Raw genomic sequence first — 19,791 nt, forward strand, 5'->3', positions numbered from 1 at the left:
AGCCAGGAAAAAAAAAAGCCAAGCCTGTATGGTGGTTTGTCGTGGTAGGAATCTGCCATTGCTGAAATTTTAGGCTGCCATTCAAACTTTGAAGCGAAGCAACCTTCCATGGCCTTCAAAACTTCTGCTCCAGGCATGCTGATGCCTTAGCAATGCCTAGTGATTATAGCTATAACCGTGCTGAATCTTGCAAACTGCTTTTTAAAATTTTCTAAGATTGGTTTTCCAGATAGAACCAGGGGCAGGTGGGATCGTGGGCAATGAGAAAGTCTCTTTTTCTTCAAGAAGTGGGCACCTGAAGTCCTCTTGAATTGATCCAACCGCCTGCATCGTCTCTTGCAGCTCTCCGAATATCGCAGCCGGAATCTCAGAGACACACTCCTCCTAATTCCAGGCTGGAGAAAATCAACTAAGTGGCTTTCCCTTTCTGTCTCTGAGCCAGCTCTTCCGTCTAAAAATAGTCCCTTCTTTTTTTTCCCTTTTCTATTCATAGACTCGCAACTAAATTCAGAATCAAAAGCAGGAGATAGCGGTCAAATAAGAAGCTCACTTCTTCCTTGCAGGGTGGGGTAAAAATCTGTGATTTTTTTAAAAAAAATTGATTTGAGTTCAATCACAATTTAAATTTAAAGCAATCCGTTCATTTTTGTTTTAAATCACCCTAAATCTGAAAAAAAAAAAAATTGGTGACCATTTAAATTTTCAAATCAAAGCTATTTATTTATTTATTTATTTATTTTATTTATATCCCGCCTATCTAGTCAATAGCTACCCTGCTTCCTTGGGGTTAAAGTTAAGGGATCAACTGTGCTTCTGAGTATCCTGTCTCATCTTCCAGCAACTCAGCAAATCGCTGTTATTAAGATTTCCGGACCAAACACTTACATGTAGTCTGTATCCATCGAGGCCGTTTGACTTCAGGAACATGAGATACTATCAGAAATGGGCGTCTTGCATGTATAAGTCCTCGTACACTCTCATTTGCTGCCTGGATAGCTCAGTGGTTTAGGTATCTGCTTGTTAACCCAGAGGTTGGGAGTTCGATTCCCCACTGTGTGCTGGGAGAGAAGAGCCAACCTGGGTAGCCTTGGGCCAGCTGCACAGTCCCAGGATGCCCCTACAGGCAGGGAGTGGTAATACACTTCTGGAAAAGCTTGGAAAGGGTTGCCATAAAGTCAGAATTGACTTGCTGATCCATGCTTGATAACTAATTACTCTTTCATTAGATGGAAGGAGGCTGTTGAATGCGATCAAGAACGTTTGCTATCTTCCCTGCATGTGGATCCTTTTGCAGGAAATTTAAAATTGTAGGACTTTGTTTCTCTCCCATTAAAAGGAGGGGTTTCTGCATCATCGGATCTCCAGTACAAGGAATTGAAGAAAAAAAGGAATGGTGTCAGTGTGTTTGTTGAGATAAATATTTGCTTACATTTGTATTTATTTATGCACATGGACCCACGAGAGTATATGGGAAAACCTTTGTGCTCATCTTTGATTCCCTAATCTCCAAGCAGTAGCAGCACGCAACGACAGTATTGTCATGTTTAACAACAGTCTGTTGTTGCTTGTCTTCTGGAGACCAAAAAAAAATGCCAATAAATTATTTTTTAAAAATTATAAGCACAAAGACTTCTCTCTCTCTCTCTCTCTCTCTGTGTGTGTGTGTGTGTGTGTGTGTGTGTGTGTGTGTTTATTTCTCTGGGGGGAGAGAAAGTGAGAGTGTACTTTCATTAGGCAGGGAATGAGAGAAATGGGTCAGTTTTTTTTCTGTCCTTTGGTTAGAAATATCATGTTTCCTAATTCTGTAATAATTACATATGCAGTGTTTGAAAACTCATTTGAGATTAGAAGCTGAATTACTAAATTCCCAGACCACTCTCTAACCAGTATATAGTGCTTTCTTTCTTTCTTTCTTTCTTTCTTTCTTTCTTTCTTTCTTTCTTTCTTTCTTTCTTTCTTTCTTTCTTTCTTTCTTTCTTTCTTTCTTTTTCTTTTTCTCTCTCCTTCCTTCCTTCCTTCCTTCCTTCCTTCCTTCCTTCCTTCCTTCCTTCCTTCCTTCCTTCCTTCCTTCCTTCCTTCCTTCCTTCCTTCCTTCCTTCCTTCATTCCTCAACCTTCATTCTGCAATACTCTCAGCTACTGTAGCTTCAGGGTCTTCCAGAGAGAGCATTTGTAACCTTTTTATGTCACTTAATCAAAAAGCAACACGGCACTTACCAGAACTTGCATCCTATTCCCTTCAATGCCTATCAGTGAAAGTGTTCCTTTGCTTCAGTTGGGATGGCTGTCCTGCATTTTCCCTTCCAGTTTGCTGAGTGGCTACCCTTTGCCCCATCTGATGCCTGCGGCTTGGCTCCCTCCCTGCCTGCCACTCGTGTTCATTTATATGCATGGTGTTCCTCTGCTTTGTTGATATGGCTGCATCAGCGCTGATGTGCCATAGCGCTACGTTCTTTCATCCGGCACAAAACATGACAAAAGATAAACCAGTGGATTTAGGAGACCCAAAACAGATGCAAGAAATTAAAACAACAACAATGAATCACCCTTACACGTAGCAAGGTAAGGGGAACATATGTCATTGAGGGGAATAAATGCTCCCTCTGAATGACCCCCTCAGTGAATTGAACCTAAGCTTGCGATGAGAGGAAGGGAGCCCAGGTTTTGCTCCTTGTTCTGGAGTAACATGAACCCCCTCTCCCCGTCACCTTTGTTCACAGTTGCTAGTGGACTGGCCCTTTTTCAGTATTCTATTTGCGTTAATCCATGTTTGTGAGTCTGTGTCCGTTAGCACGAGACTAGATTGTTCTCAAGTGTCGCCTGTTTGGGGAACAAAAAAAGAGGAGTGAAATCGCTAGTCTGAGCTCTCTTTTATCCTTAGAATTCGCTGGAAGAATGAAAAAGAGAACTGTGTTGGTTCCGTTGTACATGAGCATAATTATACCTCGGAGCTAAATTTTGGAGCCCTTGACAAGTCTGGAGTGGCTGTGATTGTGGAGTGGGAAAGGGGGCATTATCATTTGATAGGGTGTCCCGTCCCAGATGGTCACTGAGACTTCGGTACCTTTTGCAGGTATGCGAGACGTTTTACCATAACAGAGCGTTGCAGAAGGCCCTTTAAAAGCCGGGCCGTAGATTAGCAGCAACCTCCCTTCATTTCTACAGCCGTCATCCGTACGGCGCGCTCTCCGTTCACGACCGGTTCGTGTGCATTTTGCTTACACCTCTTTTTTTTTCAATCCGCTATTGAAAGAGCTCGCCCTGAAATGTTTTCAAAGGCAGCGTTCCAAGTCCTCTTTATAAATCCCTTTCAGGACAGCCTCTTGGATTATTTTTTCTGATGATAATGAAAGGAACGGGTAGATCCACTGACACCTTAGATCAAAAAGAAAGGGAACTGTAGCCCAAGGATGTAGAAAGTGTAATAGTCTTTATTTCATTTAGTGGAGCTGGTTACGGACTGAATAAACAGAGAAAAAGCTAATTAACACATCCTCAAAGAAAGCTGATCAGTTGAAAGGCGTCGGGCATTTGACACTGAAATAAAGAACATTATATTTTCTACATCTTGAAACTGCAGAGCTCCTTCTTTTTGGCCTAATATTGTTCTGATTGTGCCAGTATAAAAGTGTGTGTGTGTGTGTGTGTGTGTGTGTGTGTGTGTGTGTGTGTGTGTTTAAATGGATACAGATGAGAACTACTACGAAGACTCGCTGTTGCTTCTGCATTTGGAAGCTCCTTGTAGACAACGTCACACTGTACATTTTCAGCATATTTCTTCCAGTGTTTTGAATAGTGATTATTGTGTGGTTGTAGTTAGTTGTAAGCTGATTTTAGTTGACTGTAAGTCGCCTTGACTTACTTCCAGGGCAAAAGGCAGCATAATAATGAACAGGTTAATTAAGAAAAAAGGCTACATATTAAATAAATAATGAATAATGAAATCAATATGGGCACCCCTATGCTCAAGCAACATTGTTTGAAAGATGCTCGCTCTCTCTCTGCCCCGATGTCTTAGGGCTTGATGCTTTCCAGTTAGACTACTGTAAAGGACGTTGTCTGGGTCCACCCTTGAAAAGCGTTTGAAAGAGGCAGCTAGAGCAAAATGCAGGAGCCGGAGTGCTATCGGGTCTGCCTTTGAGGAACCACATCTCACTTGCTTTCAGCCACCTGTACGGGTTTCCTAGCTCAATGCAAGATGTTGTTTTTGGTCTACAAAGCCCTAAACCTTTGGGGGCTGAAAGACGGGCTCCTCATTTATGTACTTGCCTGGAATTTGAGCTTTTCCACAAAGGCCCTGAGAAGCGAAGTCTCTCCCTGAGATCCACCTTGATTGTGGAACGCGTACGAAAGGTCTGGTGCCATCCTTTACTGCAGGGGTTCCCAACCTTGGGTCTCCAGAGGTTCTTGGACTGCAACTCCCAGAAGCCTTCAGCACAAGCTGTGCTGGCCGGGACTTCTGGGAGTTGTAGTCCAAGAACCTCTGGAGACCCAGCGTTGGGGATCACTGCTTTATGAGCTTCTTGCGATGCACGAAGACTGTATTGTACTGCACAGCCCTTCTGAAGTCAAAATTGTTTCAGACCAGGCTTGTAGAGTGGTTGACCTGTTTTTCAAGCACGTTGGCTTGTCCAGTTGGGTTTGTGAGTTGTGTTTGTATCAGCTTTTAAGGAGTGTGACTCTTGTCTCGGGGGCTTCCACCGGCTGCAAAATGATAAACGCACACCTTTAATAAATACAGCTTTAGTAGCCATTGAAGACAGAGCATGAGTCTGTCCAGGCTGTAAGCAACTGTTGATTAAGCTGTTTGCTGAGAAATACATTCCCCCCCCAAGAAAAAGTAGGATGGCTCTTGTGTACAGGCGGATTAAAAGCCTGAGATCGTAGTCTAATCCTACTAAATGCAGCTGTCTCCAACCGTATTAATTGGCGTCTGCAGACCAGGAAGCTGTAACAGGTGTATTCCGAAAACACGAGCGTAGGGCTCTTAAATAACACTTAAAACCCAGGCCGTTTTATGATCTGTGTTATTAATTAGAAGCGTGCGGTTAGTGTGCATTATTTATTTATTTATTTATTTGTCGTCCCGGTGCGAATGTAGAATAAAATAGACTAAAACATGACTTTAAAAGAGATTAGAAAACTTTTAAGGATGTGAACATGATTTGGGAAGCCCGTTTTAAGGACCGCTTGGAAGGCCAACAGAAAAGAATGCAGGCTTTGGCCACCTGCTGAAGTGCTGTAGCGCTAAAGCACAGCACGAGCGGCTGTTATCTAAATGTGCTCCGCAGCTGGCTTTCGGTTCAGTTGTTTCTGCCTGTTTTAGGTCGCCTTAAACCCCTTTTTCCTTGGCCCTCGTTTCATCGCTGCTTCTCCCTCCTCCTGGCTAGAACTCCGCTGCCAAAAAGCAATCCCTTCCTCATTGCTCGGGATCATGTGATGTCCCGGTTAAATCCGTCAGCCAGGCGTCTAGCACGAACACCTAATTCTTTTATGATTCTAAAGCTCGTCGCAGCCTGCCCCTCAGCGCTCCCTTTGCAAAGGAGACGGCTGCTTTCAGGGAGCCATCTGTTGAATCACAGCCTGCTTACCCCAAGTAAGACTGCTTAGTCTTTAAAATGCCCCAGGGACTAATTTGTGCAACGTACATAGATTCCTACATTTCGACTACATCTCCCATACATCTCTGTTCTTCGTTGATTTTTTTGGTGTGGGAGACTCAAACGGCCACTCTTCCACCCGCAAATCTTATACAGTAAGTTGATAGTGTGCTTCATACATTCTATCTTGACATTATTATTTTTTTATATTGTTACCACAGCCCCGTGAGGTTGATCGTTTGATAGTACTTTTCAAATACTTGAGAGGTAGTCCTATAGAGGAATGGCAGGATCCGTTCTCGATCATCCCAGAGGGCAGGACACATAATAATGGGCTCAAACTACGGTCAACTAGATTTAGGCTGAATACCAGGGAAAACTTCTTAACTGTTAGAGTAGTATGACAATGGAAGGTATAACTTCAGGAGGTGGTGAGCTCTCCAGCGCTGGAGGCATTTGAGAGAAAATTGGACCACCCGCTATCAGGTCTGGTTTGGTTTGGATTCCTGCCTTGAGAAGGGGGTCAGACTCGATGACCTTCGAGGCCCCTTCCAACTCCGTGATTCTTTGATTCTGTGATCAATGGTATAGCAGTACGGGAAAAGAGAGCAGTGGGTGTTTAATCAAAATCATATCCTCGGAGATGGAAAACGCTGGCTTTTTGGAGTACAAATCCTAGAATCCGACAACTAGCGTGGCCGATGGGAGATGTTGTCCATAGACCAGGAAGGGCTAAAAATAAGGTTTAGTATGATTATTGTTGTTGTTGTTTTGGCTTATATACCGCCCCATAGTAATCCCGTTGGGTCCCCCCGCCCCCCGTTCCTTATCTCTTCTCCCCAAAGCAGTTTTGAAAGCAGAAGTAAGCCCAGCCGAGGGTTGACTGTCTCCTCTCAGCGACAGAGTGAACTTTATTCCGTTTTTCCCATATTAAGTCTTCATCACAGGTGAATTTGAAAGAAAGGGGGAAACATCCTGACCCTTTTGAAAGCACACAGGATGTCTCCCCGTGTTGTGATCCTGGGCGCAGGATCCTCTTCATGCCTCGGAGGCTCATCGCTGTCCGGACTAACTCGTCCCGAATCCGGTTTTTCTCGTTGGTCCTCCGGAGACGGATTTGCCTCCATGCGATCGCTTCCTGTTTTTCTTCGTCTCTGGTGCTGTTGACGTCTCTTCCCTCACCCTGCCCTTGTCCTTAAAATTCACCCATCCTCCTTCCCACTTGCATCATCCTTCACACTTGCCCTCGCTCCGTCGTTTTCAGATTTTCTACCTCCAGGGAAGAGTTTCTGTGTGGATGTTGGAGTGTCTTCCTTCGCCTGCCAGAGGTGAGGAACCTTCCCTTCTTCTTTGGACTACAACTCCCAGGTTCCACTCACGCCTCGACATGGAACGCTGCCCGGCTTTGGCATTCTGACATCTTCTATAGAAGACTTTAAAGCAGGGGTGTTGGCAAGTCTTTGAGGTCTCTGGCTGCAGAGCCAGTGGTTGGGACTTTGGTTCCCTACCGGGTCTCCTTGGCAGGGGATGGACCCCGTGATCCAGAGGATCCCTTCCCTTTTTGTGGTTCTTAAATGATGGTGATGATGAAATGCAATGGGATGACCAGCTACCGGCTTACGGCTTGCCCACGTGGCACAGTTCAACCTGGGAGGCACAATTTCCATTGGGCTCTCTAGATCTGATTCTGGCACCTGTAATATTTAAGATTGCAAATGGCGATGCTATCTTATTCCACTCCATGCGACCCGTAAATTAGGGAGTTTCTCCTTTTTTGCATCAGGCAGGGCAGAAGCTGGGCATCTCAACAGCCTCGTTGTTTTTTCGTTGCCTGCACCTGACAGCTGCCGGGGGGGGGGGCAGGATTATGTGCCTAATTCTTCATCTGAAAGGGATCCATCCACTTGCGCCGTACCGCTTGGTCGTCTTTACGTATCTGTCCACATCCTCCTCTCTAGCTGTGTCCAGATGTGCTCCTCCTGGAGGGTTCTCTGGCCTGCGCTGAAGCTGCCGTTCGAAGGGTGATTTGTGAAAGCCGGCTGTGTGTTCAGATTCTCCTTTTCTTAAGCTAGCGAAATTGACTTGGAGGCACATGATTCTTTCTGTATATAGATATTACTTGCCTTTTTAAAAAAAGCGCCCATCATCTCCCTCTAGCGTCGCCTTTGGGAGCCTCTGATGTGAAGGCACAAGGTTTTTCAGACGGTCCAAGAACCAAACTTCCAACATTGAGGGATGGCCTCTGAATGTTTCTATTCCCATCCCTTTGATGGTTTTCTAACTTGGGGCGGGTAGAGGATCGCCTTGCGTTTGTTTCCGGTTGTAAAAATTGTCTCTCTCCCTTTCCTAGGCAGGGCCCAGGACTTGAAACATCCGGGCGGCGTATCTTGGACACGGTGGCTTGCGTCTCCTCCTTGAAGCTTCGGAATAACCTTGCCTTCTGTTTCCCAGGTCTCTAGAAAAGCAAGATGGCTCAAGAAACCAACCATAGCCAAGTCCCTTTGCTGTGTTCCACTGGATGCGGATTTTACGGGAATCCTCGAACCAACGGCATGTGCTCGGTGTGCTATAAAGAACACCTCCAACGGCAAAATGGTAGTAATGGTAGAATTAGCCCATCAGGTAAGTGCAGAAATAACCAAGAGGGATTAGACTGGACTTTCGGGAGGGGGTGTATTTCCTGGTTGCCTACACGCCGTGCAGCAAAGTGGAGAGCAGTGGTCTCCCTAAGACGCCAGAGCTGGCCCTACCGTTAGGCAGAACGGGGCAGCTGCTTCGAGTGGCCTCCTGGCTCAAACAGCTGCTGTTTGCTGAGCAAGAATGAGATGCGGGGGGGGGGGAGAAGCTGTTGCTGTGACTAATAATCTGAGGTCTTTCATATCACACAAATTATGTCTGATTCAGCTCTTTAGTGGAGCATCGTACATAAACTGTTCAAACCCCCTTTTTCCCCCTGACCCTGTAATTAAAGCTTTGTTCTTGCGGCTTTTTTAAAAAAACCACAGACCACATTTTTCCATGTATAAAATGCCACTTTTTCATTAGAAGAAAAATTGAGAGTTGTTTTATACACGGAAGGAGGCGGATGCGAAGGAGCCCATAAACTGCTCCTCCACCTCCGGCAAGGGTCAGCGTTGGGGGAGTGTCTTATACATGGAGGGATCATATACATGGAAAAATACCGGAATCAGAGCTTGAGAAGCATCATGTAACATTATTGCCCTCTTGTTATGGAGCGGGGGGGGGGCTGGCATGATATACAAGTTACCTGCGCATAGCGAGTTCCTTTCCAACTGGAATCTTAATACTGTTGTCTCTCTTCCAGCAGCTTCTGTTAATAGCCTAAATGAATCTTTACCAGTTCAATGCACCGAAGGCAGCATCCAGGAAGCGCCATCAACAGTAGAGTCTACATCTATACCGCCTATGCAACCAAGGTAAAAATGGTCCATGCACTTAAAGCCAGCTGGCAGTTATCCCTTGATAACAGCGTTGCTCGTTTTGGGATGAGCGGGTGATTGAAAGGAGCCCCCTCTTTTTTAAAGCCGTTGTCCAGAAGTTGCAATATTTATCCACTCTAACGCTATTCAGAGCTTGGAAACACTGCGCCCGCTCACCGAAAATATTAAATTTAAAAAATCCAGAAATACCTCTTGATATGTATTTCCAGGGTGTATTCACCAGAACTGGACACTAGTTGGGATTTGAACGAGATCTCCCTGGACTATAAAGCCAGGCCCCTTGTAGCAGTTTTTGAAATTGGGATGTCTTATGATGACTTCCTAAATCTTTCCAAACTTAATTAGCAGAATTTGGAAGCAGCAACAACAGCCATCAGATTTAAAGCAATGGCAACATTATAATTTTTTTTAATTAAAGAATAATATCCCTTGTACTCTCAAAGGCTTTCACGGCCAGGATCTGATGGTGGTTGTGTTTTTTTGGGGGGTTCTTTGGCTGTGTTCTGAAGGTTGTTCTTCCTAATGTTTCGCTAGTCTCCGTGGCTGGCCTCTTCAGAGGACTGGAGTAAGAACTCTGTCCATGCTCTGTTGCAGTTTGTGGGAGTTCTGACTCCTGCCCTCTGAAGATGCCGGCTACAGAGACTGGCAAAACGTTAGGAAGAACGACCTTCAGAACACAGCCAAAGAGCCCGGAAAACCCACAACAACCATCATAATATCCCTTATCGCTGTTGCTTTTTCTTTTAGCAGGGGAAATTGACGTCGACAAGCATTTGAAATATTTTTGATTGGATTCATAAAATGTAGAAGGAATTGGTTAACAGCACTTGTTAGAAACTCATAGCCCACCCACCCCTCCAATACAATACTCTAAAGAATTACTGACGGTGACCATAATAGATTGCTTTTCAGATTAAGGCTCATGCTGTCATTTTCAAAGGAACGATTGCAGATACTCCTGACTTGCTAGGTACAGGAAAGTTTGAATCCCTTTCTGGAGGGGGCAAAAAAAAAAAATCCAAACTTTATTTATTTATTTGCATCCTTTAGCCCTGTGTCAAGCCCATCATCACTCTTAGCAGAATCTGTAGCAACATGTGAAGTGGAAAGCACAGACGTAGCGGATAAGACAGAACCCGAAAGAGATGTACAAGGTCAGTGGATGGACCGCTTAAATGCTCTCGCTGTCCTTACTGTCTGTTTCTTCCGTGTGGTTCATTTGTTTTATGCTTTGGTCTTTGGCCGGTCAAAATGTCATGGCAGCCAAAGACGAAAAGGGAACATTGACACAAGCACTGGCCCTCCTGTGATTTCCTCAAATCTTACATGCTCGGGGGTGACCAGAATCCCAAATGGCGCATGATTTCGGTCAGAGAAAACGGAAAGGAAATAGGGTGTGCCTGGACTTTCTGATTTTGTGGCTTTTTAGACATTTTGGAAAAGTAGCAAAAAGTTTCCCCGAGAACCTCTAGATGGCCTGAATAGTCATCTTGACCTGGTTTAGGGTTGTAAGGATCAAATCCCATCCTTCATTGACGTGCGGCTGTAGGCCCCTGAACAGAATGTGTTTATTATTTGCAGTGGTCGGTCCTATCCGGTCCCTCCGGATTAAGATGGTGCAGTTGATCATTTTCAGCAATTCAGTGTATTTCACAGGAACCCAGGCTTTGCTTGTCTTGCTGGATTAAAATTCCTGATGTAATCCCAGTGAAGATTTAATCTGGATTTTTTTTTCTTTTGTTTTCAAAGCAGAGGTTTTTTAAGTGGTTTAGCTGTAAGGACCTCAAAGGAAGACATCAGACAGTTTGCTCTGCTAATCATCTGCAATATTGTTGGCATCTTTTAGGGTCTCTGATGGAGACCTTTCCTCAGTCTGTGGCTCTTCGGTTGTTCTTAATTGGCGATACAGTTTATATCATCGGGATTCTGACACTGCACTGCAGCCCTTTCTGGAATGCAAGGGTATCCAGTAGGCTTGTCCTGTTTGGGGGACCTCACATCCCTGAATTCTCTAAAAAGCCTAGAAATTAGCAGTCTGCAAGCCCAAATTGCATTCCTGCGGGTTTTGCATGCACACCCACCCAAGAAAATCTCTTGACTTCTCTACCTGCACCATCAGCTTCTCCAGCCTTACTTCCAGTTGTGCTGGTGGTTTTAAGGAAGTTGTCACAATGCTCCCCGGGAGTCATAGTTCCCCTGCTCAGTAAGGGGCCTCCTCCCAAAGAACTATGTCTTCCAGGGATAATTTGGGGGGATTTGCAGTCCAAAATCACAAAAGAGTTTGGCCAGTCCCATGGCCATACTGACTTGCGACTAAAACCTGATATTCTCAAACTTAAAAACACGAGAAGAAAATGCTGTCCGTCATGACATGCTTGTATATGAAATGGACTCTCTAATACTCTCCACTTTTCAGTGCTTATAACTGCAATTTTCTCTGTGCTAGGAGAACCTTCATTTTAAATCCCTGTGTTGAGAAAAGAGGGTTGGGCAGAGCCTCCTTTGAATTTGCGAGAGCACCATTTATAACTTGTACACCGGCCTTCTTTCCTTCTACGCTCCGAACGCTTTTCCAGTTCTGTGTTTCAAATGATAGCAGAGATCAAAAATTTCGTCCCTTGCTAAGCAGTTTTTTTTTCCTCATGTAATAATACAGCCCTATCAGTGAGGCCAAGCTGGCTGGATAGCTCAGTGGTTAGGGTATCTGGCTGCGGAGCTATAGACTGAGAGTTCGATTCCCCCACTGTGTGCCTCCTAGGAGAAGAGCCAGCCTGGGTGGCCTTGGGCCAGCTGCACAGCCCCAGGGCGCCCCTAGAGGCAGGGAAGGGCAATACACTTCTGAGTACTCGCTACCTGGAAAACCCTTTAAAAAAGGGTTGTCCGTACATCAGAATTGACTTGATTGCACATGATGATGATTTGTTATCTGTCAAGTTTATAAACGCTGTACTATTGTGGCCCTTGAATTAAATCCGCCAGGTGCGAAAAGAGAATTTTTTTAACTGTATATGAATGCAGACAGCATTAGCTGTAAAACCTGAGTGCACAGCATGTTTGTGTAAAAGGAGAAAAAATATATATATATTAAAATTAAAATTCACCCTAACCCAGCCCTAAAACACATATCCCGTTGAACAACTAGAATCAACGTCAGTGGACCTTGCCGAGACAATTTCAATAGACAGTACCGGAGAGGAATTGTCGATGGATAATTCAGATTTACCTGACACTACCAGGGGCTCAGAAACAGAGTGCGATTATGATGCAAGCGTAGAAAATAATATAGACGCTCCCGATTTCACGGATGAGAGTTCGCGAGGGAAAGCGAAGACCAGTGACGCAGCCGTAACGCTAAACACGATAGGTAAGTGAGTTTTGTTGTTCATGGTAGGTTGTAACAGTGATTTCCCAAATTTCTGTGCTGGGACACACGCATTGGGGTGCTGTGAGAGGGACTGGAGCATGCCTTGAAAAAAAAAAAAGAAAACAGAGCCAACAAGCTGGGTGTGCAGAAGGTCCAACCAGCCCTTGTCCCCTCCACGCTTTGCCTCTCGCACACATGCATGCCTGTACAATGCCTGTCCCTCTACAGTCGTGCGCCCAGGCACGCTGCTGCCAAGAATGCAAGAAGAAGAATCACTTGCACGGTGGCCTTTAAATGCACAGATTTTCACCAATGGAGTTTGGCCATGGGGGGTGTTGGTTTGACTCTCTCTTCTTTTCTGCTACTTTCCAGAACGAATATTTCCCCTGTTTCTAACCGTTGTCTTTTCTGCACGCCTCTTTGTTCAGATGCTTCTATGTTTCTGTCTTGCATCCTGATTCTACTCTAATGATCTTTTTCCCCCTCCTTATCCTTCTTCGTTTGCAGCCTCTGATCATTCAACGTCGTTTTGTCCCATTTAAAAAAAATAAGAGTCTTATAGCAACATTGTTTACTATTAAATGCACCCTTAATACTCTCCCGGCTTTTATTTTCTTCCAATGTTCTTCCTGTTGCATTATGGCTACTGGTGACCTATTCTCTCTCTCTCTCCCTTTCCCTTTCTTCAATCATCTTCCCAAATGCCTTGTCCAGATTCAAACCCTGTGTCGCAGAACCATTGAGTTTCAGAGTTAGAAAGGATGTAAGAGGATCATCCGGGGACCAACACCGGCTGGTAGCAGCGGCTTCTTAAGGTCTCAAGTAGGGCCGTTTCTTAGCCCCGCATGCGGGTCCTGCCAGAGATGTCCATAGGAATCCCTTCCAAGCAGACTTTTCAAGGCATGCTTGAGTTCCTTGTGGACTGCCCTCCTGAACATGGGGCCTTCCAGAGGCACTAAGCTACCGTACCAATCCTTCTTCCAGCTATTGGGAAGCACGCTAAGTGGGCGTCGGGCTGGAGAAGGTCACTCCAGGAACTACAAGCCCCATCATCATCTTTCACCATTGGTTATCCTGGCAAGGGCTGGTGGGGTTTGTAGTCCCCAACTGACAGTCGCCTGCTGTGCTCCTGGCACAGAATTTGAGAACTGACTCTGCTAGTAGCTACTCAGTTGCTTTTAAGAGGATCCAGAGGTAGGGTGACTCTCCTGGCGCTCTCTGGGAATCGAGGTACTCAGAAGTGGTTGGCCCTTCTCTCCTTCCGGTGGCAGCCTGGGGCTTCTGTGCAGATTTCCTAAAACCACCCAGGGGGCAGGATCTGCCACCCCATCCTTTTAGGCAGTCCCTCTTCCTGGATCCAATCTCCTTCCTGTTGGCTCCAGGCCCTCCGACCCACTGAGCTCAGCCAGCTGAATAAGAGAAGCTAATTCCTGGGCTCGGCAGAACCGCATGTAATCCTCTTGCTTCTCAAAGTCATCCGAATCTGGGCCTTCCAGCTTTGGGGTCCCATGTTAACCCAAGCCTCAAAGGGAGAGGGTCAGCCTCTTGGCTGACTCAGCTTCACCAAGCTTGGCCAAGGGGCTTTTGCTGACTATAGTAAAGGAGCACATTAGGGGGATCTGTATCCTCACAGTTTACCGTGGATACCTGAAACCGCAGATAAATGAACCCTGTACATAAGGAGACAAGAAAAGAAGCCATAAGGGGGTGCTCTTGAGTGCTGTATATAGGGTTCTGGTAAACTGCAGGACAGTGAAACCATGGATACCGGTCCCATGGATACAGGGGTCTTAGTATATTATTGTCACCCAGAGGGGGGCACTGAGCCAGAGAGAGTGTAGCTTCTTGAGATTTGATTCAGGAATCTCCTGCACTGCATAGTAACACAAGCAAGCTTCATTTCTTTCTTCTGAAAGATGCTGGGCTTTTTTAGCTGCCTGGTCCATTGCCTAAACAGGGGCCCATAGGCCGTGGGGTCAGGATAGTGGTGGTGGCCTTCCATCACCGCTCCCATCATCCCCTAAACACCAGGGGTTCTGGAGATGTTGGATACCGCTGGAAGGCAGGACTGGAGGAAAGGAGGTTACCAAAAAAGGGGTGCAGGATCCTTAAGATGATGCTACCTCCAGGGCATTGAGTATTTTTAGCAAGGAAAAGAGTGTTCAAGGTCAGGAGGCATTCCTGGGCGCTGATTCAGAAGTGGAACAGCGTGCTGTATGTTTTGCTCTGCACTCTGAGTCAGCTTTTATTGCCACTCCCAACAGCACTGTGTGTATGTGTATTAAAAGCAAACCCACAACGCTTTAAATAGCATTGTTTTGTCCAGCTGGAGTATTTCGACACAACATTGTGTAATAGCCATGGTGCCATGCTATTGGGCCCTGAGATTTGCCGTTCGGTGAGACATGCAGAATTGTGCGAGTTTTGCGAAAATCGTCGTCAACCCAGAAAAAAAGTCTCTGCAAGAGCGAATCACGAGAGTTCGTTTCAAGCTGCCGCAATTCGGCCACAGGTGCGCCCCCACCCATGTTCATGTTCGCTCAAAGGAAAAGCAAGAAAAAGGCCCGGCGGTGATGGAAGAAGGCAGCCATCCAAACTCAGAGTCCCTGCCGTTGGCTCGGTTTTAGTTGGGATCGCTTTCCGAAAGTGATTTGCTAAGTGACTCCCTCTGTACCAAAGTGGAGGCAGAAACGTAAGAGTGTGAGAAGCAGGCATCTGGATGTTTCTGGAAGTGAAAAAGCTTGGCGCAGTTCGCTGTGTCTCTGCAGGCAGGGTGACCCGCAAACTTTGTGCGTGATGCATCTCGGGTGCCGAGCAGTTCCCACTGGGGGTACAGGCCCTCTCCCGCCGTTTGGTCATGGGGTGAGCCCGCACCAAACAGGAGCCTCTTGGGGATTCTGTCTCTGGACGTGTAGACGAAAGCGTGGAAAGGTTAGAGGCCCTCTGCTCACCTGGAGAGAACCAGGTGAGCGAAGCCTGAACAAGACACCTGCGTCCAGGACTGGGCATCGCTGTGACCTGGTCATTTTTCACTTAAGCAGTGTAACCCAGCGATTTTGGAGCTACCAGCTCAATTTTTGAGTCCCGTTATCAGAGGTGGGAAATGTTGCTGTTTTTGGCTACACCGACAAAGGATTTTTCAGGGGCTCTGGCCATGGGTTGGATCAGCTATGAGGGTTCTCGTGGCCCCCCCCCCTCAAAAAAAAGGAAAAGTTAATTTTGCTGTCCTTGCCCGTGGCAAACCGGGAGATGAAAAAGAGAGAGGAGGGATGGATATGCATGGACAGTGGCCACTTTCCTATGATGCTGTTAGACTCCGACTCCCATCTCCTCCTCCCTTGGATGTGCTGGCTGGATTCTGACGGGAGTCTCAGGTTTGCAACACCAGAAACATAGAAGAAAAAAGAACAAAGAGGCGGGGTGGATTCGATTTAAAGCTTAAAAACTGGAATTTCTTTGACAATTTGCACCAAAAAGAAGCAAACAGATTTAAATCAAGATTGAGATCACGATTTAAATCCAGTACACACACGTAAAAATTTAAATTGTGGTTTAAATCTTGATTCCCAACTTTGAGTCCACAGATGTTCTTGGACTGCAACTCTCAAAAAATCTTGACCAGCACATGGTTACTGATGAAGGCTTCTGGGAATGGCAGTCTAAGAACATCTGGAGACCTAAGGTTGGGAACCACCAGTTTATGTGATTTCTTTTTTTTTAAATAATTGTTTTTATCCCTTTTGCGTGTTTTGAATTAATGAAGCCAATCTGCTTTGATGTTCTGGTGGTAGCTGGGTTTGAACCTTGGAAGAAGGAAAACCAACTCCCCGTCAACGTCCCAAGCAGCCTTCCTTGTTGGCTTGACCTTGTCTTCTCTCTCTTTATCTCTTCTCTGGCCCCGTTGCCCCTTTCCTCTCTTAGCCTCCGCCTCTGACAGCGCTGAGCCTTCCTCGGAAGAACAAGACAAGTCGCTCGACAAACCAAAGCAGAAAAAAACTCGATGCTACATGTGCCGGAAGAAAGTGGGCCTGACCGGTAAGTTCGGAACTCGGGATGCAAAGGACACCGTCGGGCGTCTGAGCTTGTAGTTTTTGAGCTCAGGCAGATTCCTGACATTCAGCATCCCTTTGACAAAGGGCCAGTGTAGGAGCAGCAAAGAGAGGTTTATGTACTGTATGACCTCCCTTTATCCGCAGGATCGGTATCCACTGATCCGCCGTCTGAAAATATTTAAAATATTAAAAGTAAAATCCCCCAAATACCCTGTTTCCCCGAAAATAAGACCTAACCTGAAAATAAGCCCTAGTAGGATTTTTTTAGGATGCTGGTCATATAAGACCTTCCCCAAAAATAAGCCCCAGTGAAGTGAAACCTCGCCCTCCACACTTGTGCAGCAACCAGAAGAGGACATGACTGTATTGAATAAATGTAGAGTGTTGTACGTGAAAAAAAATAAACATTCCCTGAAAGTGAGCCCCAGTGCAGTTTTTAGAGCAAAAAATAATATGAGTAGGTATTTTCAACTAGGATGTTCCCAGAACTGGCCATTAGAGGGCGCTAAAGACCGTGCAATGCATAGCATTTCCTATTATAATAGCCTTTGCTATAATCCACATTTTTCAGCATCCTCTGGAGGGTTTGGAACCAATCCCCTGTGGATATGGGGGGGAATTTTCTTTCTTTCAAACCTGGGACCCCTCCTTGGCAAGAGCTTAGCAAGGATGGCTTATTGTGCCTAGCAAATCTGCTGGCTGGGGCTAATGGGAGTTGGAGTTGAACTGCATTCGGAGGGCCTTGTCACCCCCCCTCCCTTGAAGATGGGCTGTAGCTCTTGATCTTGTTTTGGTCTAGAGCTCTGAAGGCCCACACCACCATCCCATGAACGGCTGGATAGTTCAGTGGTTCAGGCCTCCGGCTGGGAGTTCGATTCCCCACTGGGCCTCCCTGATGGAGGCTGGACTTGATGATCCCATGGGGTCCCTTAGATCCAACGTCATTCTAGGACGGTGATTATTATTTCTCGAAGCTGGTGCTATTCCGCCTCTGTCTCTTTCTCCTCCTGCTCAGGGTTCGAGTGCCGGTGCGGGAACGTTTATTGTGGGGTCCACCGCTACTCCGACGTCCACAGCTGTTCCTACAATTACAAAGCCGACGCCGCCGAGAAAATCAGAAAAGAGAACCCTGTCGTGGTTGGGGAAAAGATCCAGAAGATATGAACTGCTACTCTTTGCTGGAATATTAAAAAAAAAAATCTGACCATCTGCCGACGAAATCGACTTGAGCTTCTTCCTGTGCTCGACCCTGACACACAGACACACACATTCCCCCCTCCCCAGCCCGGCCCAAACCTTCCATGCTTCCCCCCCCAAAAAAAAATAAACCCGCTTCGAATTCAGTCATCAGGAACACGTCGTCGGCTGTGTATCCCGGATCATGCATGTCATTGGAAATCATAGATGGCTCCTCCTTTTTTTAGGACATGGCGTAAAACACGTCTTTCACCACCGTCTCCTCTCCCCCCCCCCGCCCCACCCCCACAAGACACCCTCCTCCGGCTGAAGACTTTTAAAAAATTAACTTTGACACTTCTCCGATTCACGATGATGCCCTTTTGGCCTCGAACCAATGCCATGGCTATCCAAGTATTATCCTTTAAAGATGATTTTTAATTTTAGTTGAGTGCAGAGGGTGGGTTTATATATATATGATATATATGATATTATATATATATATGATGCAAACACAGACAGATATTACAGAGGGGCATCCGTGCTTGGTTTCTTATAGTACTAAACATGCATGCGTTAACTCGGCCATTTCCCTTTTTTTCTTCCTTCATTTTTGTATATAGCTTTTTTCTCTGCGGCACAAATTTCGTTTTCTTACCCCTTTTTTGCTTCTTCTAATCACTTCTTTTTTTCCCTCTTTTCTCTCTCCCCCCCCCTTTTCTTCTGATAACGCCTTGTACGGCACAACTAGCAATCAGTAACTGAATGTATTTTAATCATTACGGCTGCTTGAGGTTTTTTTTTTGTTCCCCCCCCATTAACAAAGGTTTATGCATTCATTAGCATAATAGCTTGTTTGCACCCACTACTTATTTATGTAAGAATCATTCATAAATGAGCGTGTGTCTGAAAGAGTGTGTATGTCGGAGAAAGAGTGAGTGCACGCACTGAGATTCTAAAGTTTGTGTGGTATTTTTTTTTCTCTCTCTTCCAAAATTTAACTTTTAGGTTTTTCTTTTCTTTTCCGCGTGAATGTGGAGGGATTGTTCTGCACTTCATAGCTGACTGCTGGTTTTCTTGGGGTTTCTGTTATGGGGTTCCTTATGTACACCAATATGAAGAATGATGAAGTTTTAACTGTATTGTATTTATGTTCATTCACGTCTTTAACTTTGATTAAAATAAAATTTTTAAAAATCAGGAGTCCGAGGCGGTTGGGCGAGTTACTTTATACAGCAGAGGAGGGGAGGTGTGTGTGTGTGTGTGTTTGTCTCTCTGTGGAGGTGCACCTGAAAGAAGAAAAGAAAGAGTCAATTGGCCATTATGTGAATTGTAGTTCAAAACTACCGAAATGGCCCCCAATGCCCTCCTTTGGGTTCGACACGTTGCTGCTACATTGGCAAAGGGTTGAGAAGAGTCAGGCTCAAGTTGGAAGTCAACGTTTATCCTGGAAGCACAAATCCCAGCGTTACGTGCAACTGGGGCCCTCTTGGTTTGCCTTGGTTGTCCAACTTGGTGTGGGAGTTACAACCTAGGAATTCTGTGGCCGGATGGAATCCTGGATCAAGCCCCACCATCCATCGGATCCCAACCCGTCGGCAGGTGCAGGAGTCTTCCAACTGCTGTGTCCCAGATGGCTGGCCATCCGGAAGTGCTCTGGCGAAGGACGCCTCTAGCCCTGCTTCCTAAGGAAGACTTCTGTGACACCCTTGAACATTAGGGCGTCCCCTTTAGCCAGGATCTGTGCCCATGCCATCACCCTGCTCTGTGGAGAGAGAGAGAATCCTTTCCAACTTCTGCAGGCTAGACCTTCCGTTGGCTTGAGACCACTCTTGATTTACACTTGAGTCCTAACCTGTGAAGTTCCAACATCACCTGCTTTCCTCCAAGAGGCGACCAGCACCAGTTCAGACTGGATATAATTCTCGAGTGATGCTGGAAGGACAACCAAATCCATGGCGAAATGGGTCAATGTTTGGGGTCAATGCAATGAGGTCTTCCTTTGTGATGAGGTGTCTGTACGTTGTTGTTTAATAACATTATAATTGGTCTGTAAAATGTATTTCTTCCGAGAAAACGGGAAGGCCCGGCCAGGTTTCACGGGGATTTGGGCCTGTATTTATTTTACAAGAACTTGCC

The 19,791-nt window shown here is 45.8% G+C and overlaps 1 protein-coding gene across 14 annotated transcripts in view; it reads left to right on the forward strand.

The window, feature by feature from the left end:
• The window catches only part of ZFAND6 (zinc finger AN1-type containing 6), a 36,007-nt gene extending 17,152 nt beyond the window's left edge, over window positions 1–18,855 (forward strand). For 4 of the 14 annotated variants that reach the window (XM_020781698.3, XM_020781699.3, XM_078381138.1 and 1 more), the window contains exons 2-7: window positions 8,051–8,221; window positions 8,925–9,036; window positions 10,111–10,214; window positions 12,203–12,424; window positions 16,346–16,459; window positions 17,492–18,855. In XM_020781698.3, the coding sequence (XP_020637357.2) occupies window positions 8,068–8,221; window positions 8,925–9,036; window positions 10,111–10,214; window positions 12,203–12,424; window positions 16,346–16,459; window positions 17,492–17,640 (855 nt within the window). In that variant the 5' untranslated portion in view covers window positions 8,051–8,067 and the 3' untranslated portion in view covers window positions 17,641–18,855. The remainder of the gene's footprint in view (window positions 1–8,050; window positions 8,222–8,924; window positions 9,037–10,110; window positions 10,215–12,202; window positions 12,425–16,345; window positions 16,460–17,491) is intronic. The other 10 variants (XM_072982237.2, XM_078381140.1, XM_078381139.1 and 7 more) reach the window with 3 other exon arrangements.
• The last annotated feature ends 936 nt before the right edge of the window (window positions 18,856–19,791 follow it).

This window comes from Pogona vitticeps, chromosome 12, assembly GCF_051106095.1.
Source record: "Pogona vitticeps strain Pit_001003342236 chromosome 12, PviZW2.1, whole genome shotgun sequence".
Classification (NCBI taxonomy): domain Eukaryota; kingdom Metazoa; phylum Chordata; class Lepidosauria; order Squamata; family Agamidae; genus Pogona; species Pogona vitticeps.